The 25,472-nt window shown below is 49.8% G+C and overlaps 1 protein-coding gene across 2 annotated transcripts in view; it reads left to right on the top strand.

The window, feature by feature from the left end:
* Nucleotides 1-25,472, top strand: part of MED1 (mediator complex subunit 1) — a 546,545-nt gene that overhangs the window by 412,122 nt on the left and 108,951 nt on the right. For both annotated transcript variants that reach the window (XM_078645645.1, XM_078645646.1), the window contains exon 16: nt 19,953-20,048. In XM_078645645.1, the coding sequence (XP_078501771.1) occupies nt 19,953-20,048 (96 nt within the window). The remainder of the gene's footprint in view (nt 1-19,952; nt 20,049-25,472) is intronic.

The following is a 25,472-nucleotide window of genomic DNA, read 5'->3' as shown; positions in this document are numbered from 1 at the left end:
TCACAACAGACGCCTCCTTAGAATGTTGGGGAGCCTTCCTACAGGAGCTGCAGATACGCGGAAAATGGTCAGCTGCAAAGAAAAAACTCCATATCAATCTGCTCGAGCTGAGAGCGGTCTTTCTGGCCCTTCAGTCTTTCCTACCAAGGATCAAAAACTCCCTAGTGCTTGTCAGGACAGACAACACTACGACGATGCACTACATCAGCAAGCAGGGAGGGACGCGCTCGCTGACACTCTCTCGCGAGTCGCAGAAAATCTGGAATTGGCTAATAACGAACAATGTAGCCCTGCAGACGGAATATGTCCCAGGCATGGACAATGTACTCGCCGACTCTTTGAGCAGGCAGAAAACATCATCTCACGAGTGGGAGCTAGATCAGAGGATCCTCAACCAAATCTTCTCCAGATGGGGCTCGCCGCAGATCGATCTCTTCGCTACAAGGATCAACGCCAAATGCCCACACTTTGCAAGTTCGCATCCCCAGTCAGGGTCTCTAGGGAATGCATTTTCCATCGCATGGCACAGTCTTTGCATACACCTTTCCGCCATTCCCGATGCTTCCCAGAGTCCTCAGGAAGATGAAAGTGGAGCCTTGTACTCTCATTCTAATAGCCCCAACTTGGCAATGACAACATTGGTTCACGGAACTCCACCGTCTATCCCTGAAACCGCCGATCTGTCTGAAGCAGTGTCCGTCTCTGCTCACAATGAACAACTGGCAAGTTCAACATCCGGATCTGAAATCTCTCGAGTTAACTGCCTGGCTCCTGAGTTCCGAGAGTTTCGAAATTTGAATATTCCGCAGGACTATAGAGACATCCTTTCTAGAGCACAAGCGGATATTGTGAGAAGTTGGCTTGATATATAGTGCTCACTATTCTAGCTATCACTCTGTATCATTCCAAACAACCCTTATTGATGATTTGGTTGTAAGTCAACCTTATTAGACCAGCTATCCTAGTAGCATGGACACGTGCAGTCTTTAGGCTAAACTCTAGAGGGCGTGTTAAGCCAGCTGTTTCACCATCACATATACCCGTTGAACACCAAGTGAAAGGACACCACACAAGTTGTTATGAAAATAAAGGATATTTATTTATAACAAGACTACCCTGAACTCTTTATGAGTCAGGGAGCTAAGCACAATACAAAACTCTTAGGAAAATACTGAAAGTCGCACAATTTACACAAATGCCCGAGGGGCACGAAAAACCATATACTCTAAAAGTGGAATGCGAAATACTAGCAGGTAAGTAACACGATCCAGAGGCTTCAGGACCGCTAGGACTACCTTACTGAACCCTCAGGTTAGGAGCAGGAGGCCTAGGGAACCCGGGTGCAGAGTGGGAACTCTTACGCGGGATGCGGGACAAAGTCTATGGATGCTAGTAGTTCTAAAGTTACTGTTTCCGGACGAATCCGACTAGGTAGACTAAAAACGAAAAAGGATCTGGACACTAGGATAGTGAACCTGTGCTGGAGCACCGAAATGCTCGTGTTACCTAGCCCAGGGGCTGCGGCTGCATAGGGTTCAAATGTCGTCGGGAATCCTCGTTGTAGTCTATGGAGCCTGAAAGAAGATGTTGCTGGCAGGCGACCAGTGAAGATGTTCGGTGTGATCCAAGGCTGGATCAGTGAAGGAGACGACCTGAAAGCAGAGGGGACTTAGTTCTCAATCACTAGCCAGTGATTGTGTGGGCACCAGGATGGCACCGGGTGAAGTCACCGCGATCAGGTGAGTGGGTGACGCTGGAGTCTGCAGTCACACGGGCCAGGAGGCGTTGTCGGCGTCCAGGCTGGAGGTGCGAGCTGTCCCACGATGGTGTCTGCTGTCGGCGATGCTGGATCCAAGATTGGAGCAACAAACCTTGGCAAAGGCAAGCCCACGCGGTGGAGTCAAAATGGCGTCTGGAGTGGACCAGGAGGGTCCAGGGCACTTCTTGTTGGACAAGGAGCAAGGGCCAGTCTAGTTATCAGAGCGCTTTACATAGCACCAGTTACGTTACATGAGGACACACTTTCATTTTTTAGGCACGGGGAGATTAAGTGATTTGCCCAGAATCACAGGGGTTTTTTGGCGTAGTTACCGAGACTCGAACCCAGATCCCCAGGTCCGAAGTCGAGCGCCTTAGCCGTTAGGCCAACCCCTCTCCCCTATGTACCGGGGACTCCCATCCCGACGACGGGGAATGATTCAGGCATGTGAATCTATGAAAGACACCAATACTGGATAACTACAGTTACAGGTAAGTAACACATTTCTTTTTGTTGATCAAAAGATTTTTAGTGAATATTGCAAAGTTTCAAAACTCGACACTTAGAAGAATTTCCAAGTGAAAACCTGCCAATGTTACCCTATGGAGAAAATGTAAATTATCGACTTTCAGGTAAGTATTTGACTGGCAGAGGTAAGGTTCTGGGGTTAGAGTCAGGGGTCTCCCAGGGTCAGGTAGGTACATTTGTTACACCCTCAGCGGCACAGGGGCAACCGGGTGCAGAGTGAGTAGGCCCAATGTTAGCCTATGGGTGGGCAGGGGGCCTTTGGTTGGTGGCTGCTAGCAGGCAGGCCACGTGGCTGTGGGAGCTGAGCTCCTGGTCACTTACACAGGGCAAATGGGGAAGTAGAATAGGACAGATGCTGCTCTTCCAGTGACACTCTGGCGGCTGGGTGCAGGGTGCTTTTGCGCCGTCGGGCACCCAGTGTATTTCAATGGGAAAGCTGCAAGACGAACAAAGGCTGCAAGCTCAGGAACGGAGATTCTTCAGGTGCGACCACCACTTCGAGAGGTAAGTTGGGAAGCTGTAAGTTAGGTAGCCACCCAGGAGTTGGGCACAGGGGTCAGTGGCTGCAAGACGAACAAAGGCTGCAAGCTCAGGAACAGATTCTTCAGGTGCGACCACCACTTCGAGAGGGAAGTTGGGAAGCTGTAGGTTAGGTAGCCACCGAGGATTTGGGCACAGGTGGCAGTGGGGCGCAGAGTGCAGGGGTGTCTTTTGGTGTCGGTAAATCTTACCCTCAGCTGGTCGTGGTTGGAGGGGTCCCTAGTTGTGAGGCTGCAGGCGTCATCTGAAAGAGACACGTTAGTGATAGATTCCTTACCTTAGAATATCCCCAGGCCGTTAGACTGGATCCTGAAAGTTTTGCTTAGCAGTACCCCTGTCAGGTGGCGTCCTTCGGTTCTGCGTCCATCACTGGTGTCGTGAGCGCCGAGATTACATCACGGGGAGTACTTAGACACCACCCATGCGCGCTGACGTCAATTCTTTCTTTTTCTTTCTTTTGTCTCCCCCCCCCCCTTTTTGCTCCTGGTGCATGTAGGGATGCCCGGCTTTAAGTTTTGTGGGGCATGCCGCCGTAATATGTTTTTGCCAGACCCCAAAAATGTGTGCCTCTACTGCCTGGAGACATATCAAGACTCCTGGGCCTGCAGGGACTGTCGAGCCATGGCCCGAAAGTCTTGCGGGAGCAGCGTTGGAAATTGCTGGAGGTTCGGCATTCGTCACACCGCCGCTCTGGGGACCGGGGCGGTTCCTGCGACCGCTCGCAGGACCGGAGCCGTCGCTCCTCGGGCTCCAAGTCTTCGCCTTCGGATTCCGGTAAGCGACGCCATAAAAAGAAGTCGAAGAAGCGTCACTCCTCGGAGGTGGACGAGGGGGACAGGGTCTCTGCCCCTGCCGCTCCTCTGAAGCCTAGGAGTCCTGCGGCCTACCCGGATCCGTAACCGCCTCCCGAACAGGTGCAAGAGTTTCTTGCTGCCATGGACTGCCATTTTAGGCCCCGGGCTCCTTCCGGCACGCATTCGGGCGCCGCAGTCCCTTGTCCAGAGCCTGCTGGCCCGGTGGCTCTGCCACAGATCCTGCGCTGCAGGCTCCGGCCCCGACGCCATGAGGTGCAGCGCTGCCGGCTCTGGCCCCGGCGCTGCCCTCTGCTCCACCCCTGGTGCTGCACTGAGTGCTGTTTATCCCACCCCTGCCCCGGTTCCCGGACCATTTTGTCCCGGCCTGGGATCCGCATTGGGAAGCGGCTCGGCTCGGCCCCGGCCGGCGCCGTTCTCAGCTCCGTTCCCGACGCCACTCGTCCCTTCTCCGGCACTGCCGCTGCGACCAACTCCCTCTACGCCAGAGGCGGACGGTGACTGGGACGGGTCCATGGACCCTCTTGCCCGGCAATGTGATTCCGAGCAAGATTGGGTGGACGATCTGGAAGACGCGGGCGACCTCCATGTTTCTTCTGACCCGGGGTTTGCCTCTCCGCCTACTATGGAGGAGGGTGCTTCCTACACCATGGTGCTCCGTCGGGCTGCGGATTTTCTCAATCTTGACCTCCCTACAGTGGCACTCAAAACCAACCTGCTTACAGAGGTGCTCCAGACGGCGTCTACAACATCGGAGCCACTACTTCCTTTCATTGAGGCCCTTACCGAAGTTCTCTTGGGCACTTGGTTGCAGACGGCCACGGGGGCGCCGGTGGATAAAAACGTCACCAGGCGCTTGGTGTTCCCGCCTTCCTGACCATTCACCCTACGCCTGAGAGCCTGGTCATTCAGGCCTCTCCGTCGCCGAGTGCCTTTCCCACGTCTCCGCCGGATAAGGACTCTAAAAGGCTGGAACAATTTGGTAATATGCCATCTTCTCCTCCAGCCCCCACGTTGCCTTCAGCCACGCTTCTGAACTCACCTGGACCGACCACCACTGCATCCATTTCACCTTCCGAAAAACTGTCACACATCGCCGCACCCCACAGATTCCCCGACGTCGCTGGGGCAAAGTCACCATGGTACTACAAACACACCTCGCACTCAACCCACCGACCAACCCCACCGACCCCGAGGAGGGGGCTCGCACCCTTAGACTCTGGATGGAAGACTGCGGCAACACCTTCGCCCCATTGAGACAGCACACCTACCAGAGAGACAGCTGGTTCACCCCGGAACTCCTAGCCTCCAAGCGCACCTGTCTGAGACAGGAAAACATCTGGCACAACGAGAAGACGCCCGACAGCCGCGCAGCCCTTAAAGGTGCCATCCGCAACCATCACCACCTCATCAGGACTACCAAGAAGGCCTCCTTCAAAGACCGTCTCGACAACAACGCACACAACAGCAAGGAGCTCTTCAACATCGTGAAGGAACTCTCAAACCTCAGCTCCTGCACCAACGACATCCCGCCTTCACAAGTCCTATGCGACGCCCTTGCTGCCTTCTTCCATCGCAAGATCACTGACATACACGACAGCTTCAACCCTCGGATAATCCCTGCTGACCCCACCACACCGGACCCACCGAACCCAGCCGACCACGACCTTCTCACTACATGGACCAACGTGAACACCGAGGACACTATCAAGACCATGAGCACCATCCACTCGGGCGCCCCCATCCGACACTCTTCCCCACCACATCGTCAACAAAGCAGACAGCTCCATCGTACCCCACCTGTGTAACATCATCAACCTCTCCTTCGAGACCGAGACCTTCCCTGAGAGCTGGAAGCAAGCCGAGATCAACACCCTGCTGAAAAAACCCAAGGTGGACCCGAGCGACCTCAAGAACTTCCGGCCCATCTCGATGCTTCCGTTCCCAGCTAAGGTCATCGAGAAGATCGTCAACACCCAACTCACCCGCTACCTGGAAAACAACAGCATCCTCGACCCCTCCCAGTCAGGCTTCCGCAAGAACCACAGCACCGAGACCGCCCTCATCGCCGCCACAGACGACATCAGAACCCTACTCGACAACGGTGAGACAGCAGCCCTCATCCTCCTGGACCTCTCCGCCGCCTTCGACACAGTCAGCCACCACACACTGCGCACATGCCTCTACAACGCCGGGATCAGAGACAAGGCCCTGGACTGGACCACCTCCTTCCTCTCCGATAGAACCCAAAGAGTCCGCCTCCCCCCCGTTCCACTCCGGGATCACAAAGACCGTCTGCAGCGTCCCGCAAGGATCATACCTCAGTCCGACGCTAGTCAACATCTACATGGCACCTCGCACGCATCGCCAGACAACACGGTCTCAACATAATCTCCTACGCCGATGACACCCAGCTGATGTTCTTCCTCACCAAGGACCCCCTCACTGCCAAATCCAACCTCCACCGTGGTATGAAGGCCGTTGCATACTGGATGGAAGAAAGCCGGCTCAAACTGAACACGGACAAGCCGGAGATTCTCATCCTCGGGCCCAACCCCTCAGCCTGGGCCAACTCCTGGTGGCCCGCATCACTGGGCTCCCCCCCCACCCCGGCACCAACCAACCGACCACGCACGCAACCTAGGACTCATCCTCTACTCAAAACTCAGCATGACCAACCAAGTCAACGCAGTCTCCCCCACCTGCTTGTAAACCCTCCGCATGCTCCGCATGATCTACAGATGGATCCCGACAGACACACGGAAAACCGTCACCCACGGCCTCGTTAGCAGCAGACTCGGCTACCGAAACGCCCTTTACGCCGGAGCCCCGTCCAAGCTCATCAACAGACTTCAAAGAATCCAGAACACCTCTGCACGCCTCATCCTCGACGTCCCGCGCTGAGACCACATCACCCCCCACCTGAGAAGCCTGCACTGGCTCCCCATCGACAGAAGAATCTCCTTCAAACTCCTGACCCACGCACACAAGGCACTCCACAACACAGGCCCAGCCTACCTCAACAACCGACTCTCATTCTACGTACCCAACAGGAAACTCAGCTCCACCGACCTGTCTCCGGCCGCAGTCCCACGCATCCACAGAACCACTTCCGGGGGCAGGTCCTTCTCCCACCGCGCTGCCAAGACTTGGAACACCCTCCCTCTCTTCCTACGACAAACTGAAGACCCACAGACCTTCAGGAGACTACTCAAGACCTGGCTCTTCGACCACTAGCAACGGCCACCCCATTCCCCCCCAGCGCCTTGAGACCCTCGCGGGTAAGTAGTGTGCTCTACAAATCCACTGATTGATTGATTAAGAGGTTGTTTTCCTTGGTCCGCTTAGGGCAGCAGTTGATTAACACTGTTTGCTAGTTGGGCCGTTACTCCCACACAGTGTGGGATTCCGTTGCTCAGGTCTTGCCTCAGTGTTCTGAGGAGGTCCAGGCTGTCCTTTCCCAAGTGATTGCTGAAGGTAAGGATGCAGCTAAGTTTGCCATTAGGTGTGAGTTGGACACCGCTGATTCGTTGGCCAGGGCAATTTCCACGACTGTGGCATTGCGGCGCCCCGCCTGGTTGCGTTCGACTGGGGTCTCGCCCGATGTCCAGGGCTTGCTCATGGACATGCCCTTTGATGGCTACCGCCTCTATGGTGCTAAGGCCGATAGTGCACTGGAGCGCTTTAAGGACTTACGGGTCATGGCCAAGTCCTTGGGTCTTTCTACGAAGAACCCGGTCACTCCTGGGTTTGGTGCCTTTCGTGGCCAGGGCAGAGGCACCCAGGTACACTTCTCCAACAAGCCTGTGCAGAACCAGCCTCAGCGTGGCTGTGGCTTCTGCAGGGGTGGGCCGGGAACCAGCGTGTGGGTCAGTCCACCTCTACCCCTGCTGTTTCCACCTCCAAGCCTTCCTAATCCGAGCTTCAGGGAGCACCCCACGCCGGTAGGTGGCAGGGTCCGCCATCACCTCCACCACTGGCGTGAAATCACATCGGAAAAATGGGTGCTGCAGATAATCTGCAATGGTTATTCCCTTCCCTTTCAGTCCTCTCATCCAGCCATGCCGCCTCTGTGCCACAGCATGTCGGGGGATTATTTGGTTCTTCTCCAACAGGAAGTCATGGCCCTCTTGGCCAAGGAGGCCATCAAGTGCGTTCCTGAGCAGGAGTAGGGAGTGGTTGTTATTCCCATTACTTTCTGGTCCCCAAAAAGGACAAGGGGGGGCCTGCACTCCATTTTTGACCACCGGGACGTCAATCGCTTACTTCGGAAGGAGAAATTCAAAATGCTGACTGGCTCAGATCCTGGCAGCCCTTGACCCTGGAGACTGGATTGTAGCGTTGGACTTTAAGGATGCTTATTTTCACATCCCCGTCCTGCCGGCCCACCGGCGTTGCCTGCAGTTCACGGTAGGCCAGGAGCCTTTTCAGTTTGCCGTGCTCCCCTTACCAGCGTCCATCAGGTGTTTAAGAAGGTGATGGCGGTGGTCGTGGCTCACCTGCGCATGTCGGGGGTGTCAGTCTTCCCCTACCTTGACGACTGGTTGTTGAAGGCGACTCGCCCCAGGCAGTCGTCAACCACCTTCAACCTACAGCCGACCTCCTGCTGTTGCTGGGGTTCTCCATCAACATACCAAAGTCTCACCTGAGTCCCTCTCAGAAGCTCCCCTTCATCGGAGCGTTTCTGGATTCAGCGCTGTTTCGGGTTTATCGTCCCGAGCAGCGAGTCTGTGATATTCAGGCTATGATTCCGATCTTTCGGCCTCTATCCTAGGTTTCAGTCAGGATGACCCTATGGCTCCTGGGCCTGATGGCCTCCTGCATCCTGCTGGTGACACATGCCAGATGGCATATGCGGCTCTACAGTGGGACCTGAAGTTCCAGTGGGCGCAGCATCAGGGCAACCTGCCCGATTATGTCCAGATCTCGGAGGGCACTGCTCAACAATTGCAGTGGTGGCTCACGAATCGGGATTGGTTAAGGGCAGGTCCCACTCCCTTCCCCAAATGGAGCACACAGTGGTGACAAATGCGTTCCTCCTGGAATGGGGTGGCCACTTGGGAGAGGCGGAGATCAGAGGCCTCTGGTCTCCGGCGGAGTCCCGGCTCCATATCAACCTTTTGGAGCTGCGGGCGATCCGACTTGCCCTGAAGGCCTTCCTTCACTCTGTCCGGTGAAGTGTAGTGCAGATGTTCACGGACAACACCACCACCATGTGGTATTGCAACAAACAGAGCGAGGTGGGGTACTGGACCCTATGTCAGGAGGCTCTGCGCCTCTGGACATGGCTGGAACATCAAGACATTACCTTGGTGGTTCAACACCTGGCAGGTTCTCTGAACGCCAGGGCGGACAAACTCACCCGCCGCAAGGTCTCTTTCAGCAGTGGGGAGAGCCTTAGTTAGATCTATACGCCACCGAAGAGAACGCACAATGTCATCGATTCTGTGAGTTGTAATTACCACGGCGGCACTCGTTCGGCAACGCTTTTCGTCACGAGCGGAGTTGCGGTTCATTTGTACGCCTTTCCGCCTATACCACTTCTGCCCAGAGTGCTGAAGAAGATCAGGCGCGACCGGGCCCAAGTCATCCTTGTGGCAATGGATTGGGCACAAAGATACTGGTATCCCGAGCTACTCAGCATGGCGATCGATCCCCCGATCCGATTGCCTCTTCGGGAGGATCTTCTGTCGCAGCAGCAGGGGACGATTCTCAACCCGAACCTGTCCAGCCTCCACGCGTGGAGATTGAGCGGCGACAGTTGATACCTTACCTTTCGATCTTGCTCCCTAAGTCTGTGATGTCATTCTGGCAGCCAGGCGTCCCTCTACAAAAACGGTATACGCCTGCAGGTGGAACAAGTTTGTGGCATGGTGCACGGCGTACGCTATGGATGCCCTTTCTGCCCCTCTTTCCGAGGTTCTTTTGTTCCTTCTTTCATTAGCCCAGCAGGACTCTACTCTGGGCACTATCAAAGGTTATATTTCGTCCATTTCCGCCTTTCTACGGTTTCCTGATCATCCTTCTCTTTTTAAGTCCCCGGTTGTGAACCGTTTTCTAAAAGGCATTACACACACGTTCTCTACGGTGCCGTTTATCATGCCTGAACCATGTCATGATGTTTCTGATCTTTTTCTCCCTTCGAGCCCCTTCAGGCCTGTCCTTTGCGTCTTCTCACCTTAAAGACTGCTTTCCTGGTTGCTATCACCTCTGCCAGAAGCATTCATCCGGACAAGGTGGTTCTCAGGACCCGTCCTTCTTTCTTGCCAAAGGTTGTCACACCCTTCCACATCGGGCAGACCATCACTTTGCCCACCTTCTTTCCGCATCCTTCCGGAGAGGAAGAGAGGCTCCACCGTCTGGATCCAAAATGTGCGCTCGCATTCTATCTGCAGCATACACAGCAGTTCGGGTGGATGATCAGCTCTTTGTCGGCTACGTGGGTGCCAAAAAAGGTCAGGCCGTGCACAGACGGACCATCTCCCAGTGGGTCGTTCTGTGCATCAAAGCATGTTGCTCTTTGGCAAAGAAGGAGCCTCCTGTGGGACTGCGTGCCCATTCAACCAGAGCTACTGCAGCCACTACTGCCTTGGGACGTGGCGTTCCCTTGCAGGACATTTGTCAGGCAGTTACGTGGGCCTCGCTGCACACGTTTACCAAGCACTACTTACTTGACAGTCAGGTCCGGCTGTAGAGGCTGCCACACAGCAGACATGTTGCTGGACCCCTGGGTGGAGAGCCCCCCACTCTCCTGGGCCTGCAACAATGCACATCCTGGGCGAGGTGCTATGTCTCCTCCCCCAGGATGGACAGGGGGAAGCTTCAAAGGCATACCGCCTCTGAGAGCTTCTCCAGACCATTTGTTGTACCCAGCAGCTGGCCCCCCCCCCCCTTCTATTCCCACTCTGGCGGGAAGACTGGTGGGAAAAACTACGTCAGGAAGGAGGGTGTGCCAACCTTTGCCAACTCCACCCCTCAGGTGAAGGAGGCGAGGTGAAGCACGACCCCGGGCTTCGGCCATCTTGTAGATGGGGAGCCCTGCCCAATCCCAGCTAGGCTCCTGCCACCCTCCCACAGGAGGGGGGCAGGAGCCTAGCTAGCCTAGCCTGTCCTCACCCCAGGACAGGGACCCATTGGTCTATGCCCTTGCCCTACCTGTAACACCCCTAAATGTAGTATTTAGGGGCTCCCTGAACCTTCCTTCCTCAGATCCCGATATCAAAAGAAGAAAGAAGATCAAGAAGAAGACGACCCGCCGCGCAGCTGCTAACAACCAGACAACAACTGACATGGCCCCAGCCCTACCGGCCTGTTGATCCTGGAACCTGCTACTGCCTAATCCCGGCGACCTCCGCGGACAGCAACCTTGGGACACCCAGGGGACCTGCTGTCTTGTCCCTCTCGAAGATTGGACTCCCATCAGCAGAGGCTCTGCTGCAACAACCCACCTCGTGCTCACCAGGAAATTCCAGACCAGCCCACTCTGCACCAGCCGAGCCCGGGCCTGGCGAACCCGAACCAAGACCACGAGGACGTCCCCCCCCCCGGCGACTGGGACCCGAAGTCCAGTGCCCAAAGACCCTCCTCGACTAACCAGCCGACGCCTGCAGACTCAGAACCAGGGGCCACCCCAACCTCGACCAGCCATGGGTAAGCTTTTCCGACCCCCAAAGACACCCCTGCACCTGGCGCCCCGCTGCCCCCTGTGCCTCCTTTTGGGGTACCTACCTGTGCTCCATCATACCAACTTACCTCTCGAAGTGCTGGTCGCCCCCGGAGAGTCACCGTCCCTGAGCCTGCAGCCTTTGTTCCTTTTTCAAGAACCTCATTGGATAACATTGAGCGCCCGATGGCTCAAAAGCACCCTGCACACAGCCGCCCGAGTGCCTCTGGCTGTGACCTCTTTGCCCTATCCTACTTCCTCCCTTGCCCTGAGCAAGTGACCAGGAGCCCAGCTCTCAGAGCCGCATAGCCTGCTAGCCAGCAGCCACCAACCGAAGGCCCCCTTGCCCTCATTGGATAACATTGGGCCTACCTACCTCTGCGCCCGGCCGCCCCTGTGCCGCTGGCACTGAACTAACTGTACTCACCTGACCTTGGGGGACCCCTGAGTCCATGCCCAGAACCCTAACTTCACCAACCAAGTACTCACCTGGAAACCGGTAATTCAAAATATTCCTATAAAATCAGCCAAAGTCCGAATTCGAAAGTACTCACCTGTGATCATGAGAGAAGCCAGTACTGTACCTTTCAGCCCAGTACTGAACCGCAAAAGTAATCCCTAGCGGGCTTACTAGTAATCTGTATTTTCTCCATAGGCAGACCCTCCAGGATATCGCGATTTAGCGGTTTGCCGCGAAATCGGCACTTTTGTAAAAATGCCACGATTTTTAAAAAAGTGCCCGCGAAATCATCACTTTTGTAGAAATCGCGGTATTTTTACAAAAGCTAATCCATGCCACTATATCCTGGGGGGTCTGTTTAAAGAGTTAAACAACACGCAAGGCCAAGGGCTGTTCTCTGGGAGATCAAATTCCTCGACTACTGAAACCCAGACAGGGTGTTTTTTTTCCCTTTTTTCCCTACACACTGCACTGTTTGACAAAGGTGTCATCTGATATTAAACATGATCTCAAACCTGCTTAATCTAACCTTTGCCCCAGCTTTCAAATCTGAAATGTAGATTTGGCCTGGTGACAAAATCCCTTCTAGAAATTAGAAGAGAAAGTTTGCGCGCCAGTTTCAATCGGAGCCATGCAATGCCGAGGTCAGCCTAACACAAAACACCGAGGCCACGAGACATAACGCAGGCGGCCTCAGACACATTACCAATGTTGTGAAACAATTTCGCTCTGCAATCATTGCAAGTCAATATCAGACGTCAGGAGAGGACCTGAAAGACCGGAAACAAGAACCAAATAAGTGGCATTAGGTGAAGTTCTGTAGTAAAAATAATTAGAAGGGCCTAGTAAATCAAGAGTACAGTAAAACAGCTGCAAAAGTCCCAATTACGCAATATTTACGCAATATTTACAAAACAGTCACAGTGATTGAGGGGCATTAAAGTACTTGGAAAACCAAAACTCTTTACATTGACAATGTGACCATAGCTCCCTCACTGTATTGAAAGTAACTACACATCACAGCAGAAGCATCTGTACACACATCCAGAAATTGCAGCCTAAAGCAAGTTCTATAACTATAGTTGTTTGATCTGGGCATGCAGTCATTTTCTTCTGGCTAGCTGGAGATTCAAGGTAAAAGGGTTTGGGGATTGGGAGGTAGTATAGGAACTTGGAGGCACAAAGTGTAGAGCCTGTGGAACTGTATTTCTTGTTCACTGTACAGCCTATATATTGGCTCAAAAGAAGACCTTTATTTTAACGATCCAAGTGGCCATGGTAAAGAAGTGCACCAGAAATGCAGCAGCCGTTTTTGCCCACTTTTTGCATCCTAAGGGATTTACACATTTCAGAAAGGTCCCAGATGATTGTGCGGCCTCTTCAATATTATTAAATCTGAGTGCACCAATTTTGGTCACCTGTGCATCTCTAAGATGGTTGCCACAATGGCATGGGGAGATGTAGAAATTCATTTGACCACCTAACCTTTTGTCTGACATAGGCTAACCCATTAGTTCCACTGAATGTGTAGGAAATAGGAAGTGTCACGTATTTTGTGTCCCTGATGCTACCGCCCGGGAGCAGGAATAGGAGAGTAAGAGAACCCTAAAACATTTCATAACATACAGGTACACTTACACACTGCATTCACCTTCCTGGTCCCCGTTTCCCTCTTAGAGAACCACCATGTTATCTACATAGAAAGAACGTATTCAAACTCAGGTCTGTTTTTAATGCAGCACAGATCTGAACCTGCACTGAGGAGAACACATTTTGTTTGTCATTTGGCACACTGTCCCGGTCTGTACCACTTTACATAATATGTTGCCAATTAATTTTTTGTTTGTTTTTTAGCCATTCTTTCTTTCTACATCCTTCCCTTCTAACATCAGTACCCAAGGCATGATTCCTAGTTTTCAGTGGCTTGAAGCTCCTTGTTGAGCAGAAGAGCCTGCCAGTTATGTGTCTTTGCTTTGAATGCACCGAAACTCCCTAATACCCTCCCTTCCATTCCTTTGCCTATATCACACCCACCGTTCCCCTTGTTAATAATTCCTTGCGCTGCTGATTTGATGTCTTTGAGTTACTTGTTTTCTCTTCCCTCTTGATCTTATATGTTACCAAGTGTCTGCAAAAGTGTACCACCCATAGTTTGATGGTGGCGCTGTTTTTAATTTTGAGATTAGCACAACAGCAGTGTTTATTTACACAATATAGATTGAAAATTAATAATCCCAACCGCTCATGCCACTATTATAGCTTTGTGTGACCTAAAAAAGTCTGAATTGTCACACTTATTAGGGGAAATGGCCCCTTGGGCGCCTTGGACCGGGTAGATCTGTGGTAGAAAATAAATGCCATTCAATTGCCAGAGGAGGTCCTTTTTTACCTAGCCAGATACACGCCCAGATTGATGGAGGCTTTGGTAAATACGACACCACAATGCCCTCAGGAGTGTTTGTTTTTATCTAATGTGCACTGCAGCCTTTCTTCTTCAGGTCCAACCTCGCACAGTCACTACAGCCCTTTAGGGAAGATAGCTGTGCGTGCCCAAGTACCACCCTATACTCCTGGCCACATCACTGCATACGATTTTGCAGGTGGGGTGCCCACAATGCAAGCTGCACTGTCACTGAATACTTTATTTTATTTACTTATATTTAAATAGTGTGCACCGGATGCCTGAATTGCTTCTAGGGGCAGAGAGAAAAGAGAAGGATGCAAGAAAATGTGGAACATGTTCTTGCAGAGATGTGTTTCCAGCAGTTTATTGAAAGTGAGCAGGTTGTTTGCGTTGCACAGGTGTGGGGATTGGTAGGGGCGGGCAGCTACTTAGAAGAGACTTCTGGATTTGCCATTGGACTTGGGAATGCATAGGGAGTTCTGCATGTTGGAGTTTAGGGGTTAGGAGAGGGTGCATTCACAGTACACATATAGCTGCAGAGAACCGAAAGTGCACCGTGCATCACGACTAGGCATAAGTAGGGCTGTGAGCCAAAGGGTGTGCATCACGGTGGACTCGGGTGAACTCTGCATTTGACATCTTGCTCGGTCACGCCATCACCTATTCCAGGTCTGGTTCGACAACAAGCAGAGCACGCACTTCAAGAGACCAATGGTGCGGACTATCCAACGACGTCACGCCCCTGGAATACTTCACTACTTCATTTCCCCACGACCAGCACCAGGATTCAACACGTTGAGAATTCCCAAACCATATCCAGAGATGCACTCGAATATCTGTACATGCTTTTCGAGGGAAACTAAGTGTCTACATTGTAATTAAACCAAATATACATAGCTTCATGTTGTTAAATAACTAAAAAAGCTAAGATATCTGTGTTTTTATGTAGGAAAAATGACCAAATAAAATGCCGCCAAATTGCCGCTAAATTTCCACATTTGTGCCGCTAAATTTCCATTTTTGTGCCGCTAAATTTGCGAATCCATGCCGCTATATCCTGGGGGGTCTGACCCATTGTCTGCTTTTCTATGAAATTTTTTTGTCTACTTTTGAAAACTGCAAATATTCTATAAAAATCGTACAAAATAATGAAACGCAATTACCTACCTGTGTTTTGTTAAGCCCCCAGTGCTTTACCTGTAACCTGAATTTCCTCCCATTGAATAACGTTGTCAGAATTACCTTGAAAAGTTTCAAAGTGTGAACTTTTAAAACGGCTTTATATTCAGGAAAATTCATCACAGTAACTAAAACGTTTTTGCTAATCTGGTTTCAGCTTGGACCGCAGGACTGAATCTAAGATCTAGTCCTGGAACTACCAAAGTAATCCATAAAGTAATCAACTGTACTTACCTGTGAAAAGCCCATTGAGTTCAATGCTAGAGTGTTTCAGAACTGTGTTGCTTACTAGCTATCCTGTAATTGTTGTGAGCTCAAACTTTATTGCTCCTCTGCCAAGTATTTACATGAGAGTACTCATAACTTGAAAAGTATATTTTTATAGCTGTTGGTTCTAAAAATAAAACAACTATATCTAAGGATATAATAATAATTGGCCTGGAGTTCAGTTCTTGAGTGTGAGAAACCTGCTCGACCAAGCTACCACTTTGGAGAGTAAGGTCAGTTCTGACTTTAACCTCTGTTATACCTTTGGGGTTGGTAGACTCTATACACACTGTACTGCCTTATTGTCCAGTATATATAGAGCCACTTTCTCACAGCTGCCACATGCAGATCTGAGGTCTCTAGTACCTGGCGGAGTCCTGGCACAATATAAACTTTATGGAGTTGAGGGCCATCCGCTTGTTGTTGGAAGCCTTCCTTCTGTCCATCATGGAGAGGCTGGTGCAGGTGCTCACTGACGACACCACCGCTATTTGGTGCTTCAACAAACAGGATGGTGTGGGACCACTGACACTGTACCAGGAGGTGCTGCGCCTCAGGTAATGGTAGACCATCAAGTAATATTACTGGTGGCAAAACAACGGCAGGATCCTAGAATTTCAGGTCAGACATACATGCAGATCAATAATTGAAGTTGCATTTAGAGATGGAGCAAGGCCTCTTCCTCGAATGGGGATAAGCTTGGCTCAATCTATTCACCATCTACGAAAGCACGCAGTGTCAGCAGTTCTGTGTATTGGAGTTTCCAAAGTGTCTCTCGCTAGGAGACACATTCTTCCTACGATGCAACTCAGGACTTTTGTATGCCTTCCACTGATATTTTTCCTGTCCCTAGTTCTGAAGAAGATCAGAAATGACTGAGCCCAAGTCATCCTAATGACTCAGGATTTGGAACAGAGAGCAGGGTATCCAGAGCTCCTGGGCATGAACATCTGTTCTCAGATAAGGCTAAATCACCCCCTTACCTAAGATCAGTTGTTACAGCATCAAGGCAGGGTTCTGCAACTGCGCTTTCAAAATCTCCACCTTCATGCTTAGCGTTTGAGCGGCGACAGTTGAACACCTGAGACCTTCCTCCAGAGGTAGTTGATGTCATCTTGGTAGTCAGGGTTCCCTTGACACAAACTGTATATGCCTGTCGTTGGGACAGATTTGTGGCTTGGTGCTCTCCAGCCAAAGTTATCTAACATTTTTTTCTTTGTTTTGTCACTGGCCTGGCAAGGCTTTGCTCTGGGCACAGTTAAAGGGTAATTTTCGGACTCTTGCCGCCATTTTACAGTTTCCAGATAAGACCTCGTTATTGCAGTCACATGTTGTGATGGGATTTTTGAAAGGCTTACAACAGCTATTTCCTTCCTCACCGTTTTGTATGCCATAGTGGGACCTTGACTTGGTCCTCACATATTTGATATGAATTAATTTTGAGACACTTCACTGCTTTCTAATGTGGCTTTTCACCCTAAAGATTTGTGTGCCTAGTCACCAGAACATCAGCACTGCAGGGAAATGAGCGAGAAAGCTTTCTGTGTCAACCTACCATACACCTACTTCTTCCCAGACAAACTGATCTTGTGGACACGAGTATCCTTCCTTCCAAAGGTTGAGATGCCAGTCCACGTCAGTCAAACCATCACCCTACTGGCATTCTATGGTCCCCTCACCCACCTAAGAAGGAGGAGAGACTCAATTGTTTGGACCCCAAAAGAACACTGAGCTTTTACATTGATCGTATCATAGAACACCTGGTGGATGTCAACTCTTTGTGAGGTTTACTAGAGGGAAAAAAGGAACGGCTGTGCAGAAAATTAACATCTTCCACTGGATCGTGCTCTGCGTTGATCTGCTACGTATCAGCCAAAGAGCAGCTTCTGGAACTAACTGCAGGCTCTTTCCACCAGGGCTAAGATACTATGTGGCATGTGGATTTCCTATCCTGAACATTTGCCAGGCAGGTACTTTTGTCTCATTCCATACAGTAATGAAGCACTACTGTATGGATAGCCAGATTCGCCGAGAAGGTTATTTTCCCCACTCTGTCCTTACAGGAGTTTCTGGTTTGAGTCGCTTTACTCTCCAGAGGTGCCATCAGGAGGATTCCGGACTCGGAAAGCGAAGGGAGTTTTACTCTCGCTATTTTCTTATTCAGAAGAAGAACAGGGGTCGCAGCCCTGTTCTGGACCTCCAGCCTCTGAATGCCTTCCTCTGAAAGTACATATTTAAAATGCTGACACTGGCTCAGATCCTATCTTCGCTGAACCTGGGTGACTGGTTGGTGTCCTTGAATCTACAGAACACAAATATTCATATACCTATCCTGTAGAACCTTTATCTGCGGTTCAAGGTAGGTCAGGAGCATTTTCAGTTTGTCATGCTCCCCTTTTGCCTCAACAGCACCCCTGGTGTTCACAAAAGTGATGGCAGTGGTTATGGCCTAAATTTGGAGTTTGGGGTACCAGTATCCCCATGCCTTGCTGCCGGACTGCTGAAGACTGGTTTACCACAGTGAGTCATGGTCCACCTCCAAATGACTACAAACCTTAACTTTGTTGGGGTTCATTATAAAACTGAAGTCCCACCTGAGGGCTTTGCTGAAGCTGCCTTTCATTGGACGCAGTAGAATTCAGGGTTTAAACCACAATCTATGGTAAGCAAATAGTGGCTGGTCCCTTGACTTCCTGCATCGAACATCCATGGTGAATTTTAAGTCCATCCATTCCTGTTGGAGGTTTTTATAAACAAATTAGTTGCCACAATTCACAAATTTAGCCTCATCGCAGCTTGAGGATTTTCCCTGCTGTGCTGGACAGCAATAAAAACGGGTGTGGTCATGACGAGCTCAGCTCGTCATGAGCACAGGAGCACTGTACTGCATGACGAGCTGAGCTCGTCATGAGCATGGAAGGGGTTAAAAGACATCCATGAAGTGTTCACGCAACGTGATTTTCCTTATTCAATTTAGATAAATCATTATTAGGTACAATTAGTGCAAGAAATAGCCAACACTTGTTTCGAGGCAAAACATGTCAGTACATCATGCGTTCAGTTATATCATATGGTTATGGCTTTAGCGCTGGTGGCACCTGGTGCACCTGGCAAAAGTGCCCTTTATCTCTCCATTCCACTTCTCTCATACACATTTAATTTGTTTTAAAGTGCTGGTAAAGGCTGGGTTTACTAATCTACCAGCTATGCACGTAAAATACAAATTTGTTCTTTGCAGAAGGCATATTAACCCTCTGTGCCACTTTGTTGCAAGTCAATACTGCCACTAGACAAATTCCAATCTCTCTCTAGCAAAAACAATAATCATAAGAGGTATCTTGACATTTGTGTTGCTGCCAGAAAGTTGGGCGCTCCAGAAACTGCAGCAGGTGCTTTTAAATCGTAAGTTATTGCTAAACACAGCGCCCCCTCCCCCTAAGGTCAGTGCCTACCATCCAGTTCAGCGCCAAGTTCGGATGCACCCGTCTCACCGCCCTAAAGCCGGCCCTGGTTATGCATGTCATCCACATCTGCAATATAATACCTTTCACCGAAACACGTGTGTCAGTTGGCGTTGTTTTCTCTCATGAACATCCTTACATAAAACAACCCTCTTGAAACTACGGGTGTCGACTGCACTATAATTTCAGTTCTGTATCAACTGTTTAATATATACTTGTGCCCGGGATCTGTACATATTTTCACACACTCACATGCCTTTTTTTGTTTGATGCTGCTTTGCATCAACAAAAATAATTTCTTTTTCAGCTGGAGTAAAGGGTCTACAAGGCGCGATCGATTGGCTTTGCCTAAGCTTGTTTTTAAGTGTTACCATGTTTTTCAGTGCTCAGAAACTTAGGTCAGGTCTGTAAAACCAAAACATAGATAGCTCTTGCTTTTATATGTTTGTACGCACTGTGAAGCTGGCATTTCAAGTCTTAGAAAATTCCTCTCACTCTCCTTACACTCCTCTCACTCTCCTTACAAGTCACCAAAGCCTCATGATCTCCTTCATGGTGTAAGAGATGACTACAGGAGACTTGTTTTCTCTTACATGAGATTTCATTGTTCCCTGGCTTGGACAGTCTCCACACTTAATTACCTTTTACTCAGCCACTTAGAGCTATCTTAATAGGAGATCTCGTCTTCACCACAAGCATTTTGCACTTGACCAGTGTTTTAATAAACAATGTTAATGACATGCTTATGTGCGAGTCCTTCAGGCTCACTGGCATGCATATGTGACGAGACGCATTGAGTAGCACCAGTGATTCTCTGGGCGTTGGAATTCCTGTTCAATAAAATGTATTAACGATTAAAATAATCTCTCTACTTTTCAGATACTCCAGGAATCCTGCAGTTTGAGGTTTCTCCCCTCTCGGATTCCTGTTTTAGTGTGTCCTTCCAGCACCCTGTGAATGATTCGCTGGTGTGTGGTGAGTTGCTCTTGTGAACCAATGCCTAAAGTTAAATGTTAAAAAAAAAAATGATTAGACCAGTGATGTACAGTCTGCATGAACAGTGACCTAAAAACCTGAATTATAATCTGTTATAAAATAAATTAGTCAAATAATGGGGGTCTGAAGCATGTTGCTGCTTGGGAGGCAGGTGCAAAGCCTGACATAACTGTGAGCTGAAGCAGAACACAGGAAAAGGAGTACAGATGTAGAAAGGAGGGGCCTGACCCAGCACCTGCTGGGTGTGGTGGAGACTACAACAGGAAGTGAATTTAAAACATCCTAGACAGACATATGTAGAATGAGCATGAGGTGTGTAATGACAAAGGTTGACACTATTCAGCATGTTTGAGGAAACACATGCTAAATCAGCCTAGCACTCCTCTCCTCTGGCAAGGTTTTGCATTCTGTACAAGATTCATTCATGCACAAAGCAGCTACCCTCATCCTTCTATAGCGTGTATTGTTTTGAATGTCAACATTCAAAGTCTTTGAACCTGCCTTGAGCTAATCAATAGCTGGATTTTCAAGCGTTTACCTAAAGTTCAACCCATTCAAAGGCAGAGATCCTCCGGCCCGCTATAATCTACAAATACAGGTTGTAGTTTAGGTCTCCAGCATGAACCTAAACTACATCACCCTCCAGCTAATCATGCTCAACACCCTCACCCACAACCACTTTTGCCCCTCTCAAAAATATCTTACATACTCCAGCACATCTCGCAGAAGGTCTTAAGAAGTTTGGCCGTATCACCTAAACATTGAGGGAGCTACACTGCGCCCAGCTCCAAGGCTCCATCATCTCCCAGACTTGCTTCATCACCTATGAAACCATCACAAATGTCCCAACTGAATACCTGGCGGAGCACATTATCATATTTGAAGAGCAAGTACATCTCCAGATTTGAATACAATAGGTGAAAGAAGAAGGCAGCCCTTAATATACACTCCCAGAAATAAGTGATCATGCCATCCAGGACTCCTCAAGTGAGTATGCAAGTACCTCTATAGAACACAGTGGTATTGCACTCTAAAACGTCATGGACTTGAAATGAAATGAAATGAAATGAAAAATTGCATTTGTATAGCGCATAACTGCCCTAGGGCCTCGCAGCGCTTGAAGATAAAATGGTTTAGCGCAGGCTCGGGGCAGATCAGCAGGATTTAGCAAACAAATGCGTTTTCAAGGCCTTTCTGAATGAGAGGAGGTTGCTATTTCCTCGGATGGCAAAGGGGAGGGCATTCCAAAGTCTGGTCGCCGAATGGGAAAAAGAGCGGCCACCCCAACGGGCTTTGTTAATTTTAGAGGAGGTGGCCAGCTGCAAGGTACCAGACCGAAGGGGGCGTGCTGGTGTGGTATATAAATAAATAATACCGGATCTATTTTTGAATGAATGAATGAATAACAGATAGCTCAATAAATAAGAGTCAAGATTCGAGGTAGTAGGAGTTCTGCAGGTTTATTACAGCATAAGGACAGGAACAGGTCAACCTGCATAGGAATAGGATGACAGGGCCCAGCAGCTGCTGGGGCTGGATCTGGGATGAGCGCGCTGACTTTTAATAACAATACATGAGCATATATACATAACGCAACCACATAGCATTACATTGCAGTAGGCGTAGCAGTGGGTGGAACAGAAGGCGTGACGCGAAACAGTCGCGAAAGATAAGGGCTAAAGAGGGTGTAACTGGGTGTGCACATAGACATGTGATGCAAATGTAACAGAATATGTCATGAATGGGCGGAAACATTGGAGGGGGCTACCTAAGGAGCCGGGACCTCTAACCTGGTGGTGCGCGCAAACTGGCAATGACGTGTTACTAGGAGAAGCTGGGGGCTATGAACTCTGTGCTAGGAGCAGAGACTGAAGTCTGGAGGGTCGGAGCGACATGTACCTAAACCCTATCTAGTATCTGATGTTTAGGGAACATGTTGATATGAACTAGAAGTCAGGAGGGGAAAGGCTAACTTGATTCTAAGACTGGACCATGCATTATTCTACATGTAGTGCGTGATGAAGAATATTAAATGACCATTAAATACAGTATTTCTCTAACGTGGAGACGAGAAGGCTAGACAATGACGGAAACTATTGATGCGATTCAGTAGCTTTAGGAATGCAGGGAAGGAGGGCTGAACTGATAACTGGAATCATAACATAGTCTTGGCAGACTCAGAGGCAGAGCCAGGCTGCACCGGGCACTGCGAGGCAGGAAGTAAGTGAAGGGTCGAGGATACAGGTGGGGGCTGTATCCCTCCTCAGCGAGGCTTCAGGAGACAGGAGCTGAATCTGGTGTCCGGGCCCTTTTGAGGCCTAGAAACGGGGACTTTATAATAGAATAACGTGCACACTGAGAAACGTGGCAACGTAGCTTTACATAGGCCTGATATTCGTAGTATTCACGAGAACTGGGAACTGGCATACTAGAGATGGACACAACTATAATTGCGTCATTAATCGGACATGGGGAATGCATATGCATATTTAATCATGCACACATAACATATGATGGATGACACGTAGGGACACAGAACATGGCAAAATTTACTTTTCCACACTGGGACATAAGGCGTGACCAAAGGGTGCAGAATCGCTGGGCCTACACGGTGAAAGGATTTGTGCATAATGGTATACTATAAAGAATGTGCACCTTAGCACTGATCCAGCAGTGCTCCATGGGGAGACTTGCTTATTTGCTTAAGATATGATCTTCTGGTGGTTACTTATAACCTCAGATGCCTCATCTTGTGAATACCCTCCAGATGCAAGACTGGATTAGGAAGTTGGCTCTTTACATACCAAAACGAGGTATATTGTGTAGAGAGTCCAGGTATCCTTTGAGTGGACAGGGGTTTGCTTTAATAATCCCAAGGTGCCTTTTTTGGTGTAGTGTGGTCGAGCAGCCTTAGAATTTATTATTTTTTTAAAGTTTTATATAGCGCGAACTAGGCCCTAGACATCGGGTATCAGAGCGCTTTACATGAGCACAAGTTCCGTTACAGGTGGGCACATTCATTTTTGTTAGGCACGGGGAGATGAAGTGATTTGCCCAGAATCACAGGATGTTGAGCGTGGTTGTCAAGACTCGAACCCAGCTTCGAGGTCGACCGCTCTAGCCATAAGGCTACATCCTATTCCAGCTAGAGCATGCATTGTTTCTGCCCTCAGAAAGCATAGGCTCTCACCTGCAGGGGGTCAGAATCCTTTCTGTGGTGGCAGTCTGCCAACACACTAGAGGCTGGTAGTTTTTCAAGGAGAACCTTTAAGGTGCCCTCTGGGTGCATGTATTAATAAATTCACCACTGGAACCAGTAGCCGGGAAACTTTTTTTACCAGTGTCAAGCACATGTACTTAAAATTTATTTTCATAACAAACTTTGGGTTTTGACCTGCAAAACTGACCTAAGTGCGCACATAAGACATTACAGAATATGGTGTTCCTGCCACGCAGGGCGGAGACATCTCTCTGATATATTGTGATGCACAGGAAGAATGACCACAGTTAAAATTTCATAAATAATTAAGCAAGTTAACCCAGCCATTTCCCCCACACCCGTAATGTTCCTGGGGGCAGACATGGGCTTCAAACACCACTCGCTTCTGCTGCGCACACAAGTCACCTCCCCTTCTCCACTTTGATCGGGTAGGAGGCACAGGAGACAACCAATGCACTGCGATATCCCTTTTCACCACCAGGAAGGCCGTCCCTAAAAATGCATGTTCCGCCTACTTTCCCCTAGAGCCCCCGAACGCACCGAAGAGAATCAATATGGGAGAGAAGGGGACTTCCCATCCCAGCACCCCTGATAACTCATGGGTCATCTTAGTCCAGTATTTAAGTATTGACCATACCATGTGGTAGAAGTCTGCAGGGTCGAACCTGCAGCAAGAACATGTGTGAGTGGGGCACAGGCCTGCTCGGCACAAGCAGGCTGGGGAGAGGTACGCAAAATAGAGGTAGTAGGATTGAACAAGTCAGAGTCTGAAAGAGGTGGTAAGCTCTCGGGGGTGGGGGGCCATCCGTGCGTCCCGCCAGTCCTCATTCTCTACAGGTCCCACCCAATTTTCCCAGCGGCTTCTGAGGTGGTCAAGTGAGCCAGCAGAGTTGATGACAAGCGTGCAATAAATATTCCGCCGCAGGCTAGACTACCCTTAAGTAACTTGGATTCCAGGGGGCTAAACTCCGGGAGTGTATCAGTGGGTAGGGGATGTGATTGGAGATCGTGTCTTGAGTTGGTGATTTTTGTAAAACTGGCTACTTGCGAGGCTGCGTTGAAGGTCTTGGAAGGAGCACAAGTGTGTCCTTGACAAGACATCCCTAAGGTGTCTAATTACAATAAGATCCCAGGACTGGAAACCGTGGAGCAAGGCCACCTCTTTCAACCAGGTGCTGTGTCAGAACGGTGTCTGTTGCATGAGTCTGGCTTCCCATCATACATGCCGAAGCACTGTGTGCCATGAAAGAAATGCCACTTGAGTTATCGGGGGCAGAGAAAGAGAAACCTGAGATCCGTAAAGTATAGCCTGTAACTGGGGGAAACCCATCAGTGAAAGCTCCAGGCGATAGGTGGGATCAGAGAATCCCCCATTGAATCAATCGTGGAGAACAAGGAGATGGGAAGCAAGGTAGTAGAGGTGGAGATTGGTCCTAGTTCCTACCAGTCTGGGAAAGCATTACCACAGACAGGTGGGTAAGACAACTTACGGTTATTGTCTAGAGCTAACCTCAACTCCACCCAACATATCCCCAAGATGCCGTCCTATGTCCGCAGAGCACATAAACGTATTGCAGCAAGAAGTTATCAGCATGCTGCAAAAAGGGGCCATAGAACTCGTCCCTATACAGGAACAGGGTACAGGGGTGTACTCTCTGTACTTCTTAATCCCCAAAAAGGACTGGTCTCTCAGGCCAATACTAGACCTCAGGCCCCTAAACCAATACATCTTGTCAGAACACTTTCACATGCTCACTTTACAGCAAGTCCTACCATTACTCAGTCAGGGAGACTTCCTCGCAGCACTGGACCTAAAGGATGCGTATTTCCACATACCAATACATCCAGCACACAGGAAGTATCTCAGGTTTACCATCCAAAATCAGCACTACGAGTTCAAGGTACTGCCTTTCGGGGTAACAACAGCCCCCAGGGTGTTTACCAAGTGCCTAGCGACAGTGGCTGCGCACCTACGGAGAAACCATATTCACGTCTACCCCTATCTAGACGACTGGCTCATCCAAGCAAAGTCAGCCCAGCAAAATGCCAGCCACGTGTCCCGCACTATTCGCCTCCTACATAGCCTCGGGTTCTCATTAAACTACCCAAAGTCTCATCTTCAGCCCGCCCATGTACAACAGTACCTGGGAGCAACAATAGACACTCTGGCGGCAAAGGCGCAG

This window comes from Lissotriton helveticus, chromosome 5_1 (genome assembly GCF_964261635.1).
Source record: "Lissotriton helveticus chromosome 5_1, aLisHel1.1, whole genome shotgun sequence".
Taxonomy (NCBI): Eukaryota; Metazoa; Chordata; class Amphibia; order Caudata; family Salamandridae; genus Lissotriton; species Lissotriton helveticus.
The sequence above is the reverse complement of the archived record's forward strand: the minus strand, read 5'-3'. Positions and strand labels throughout refer to the sequence as shown.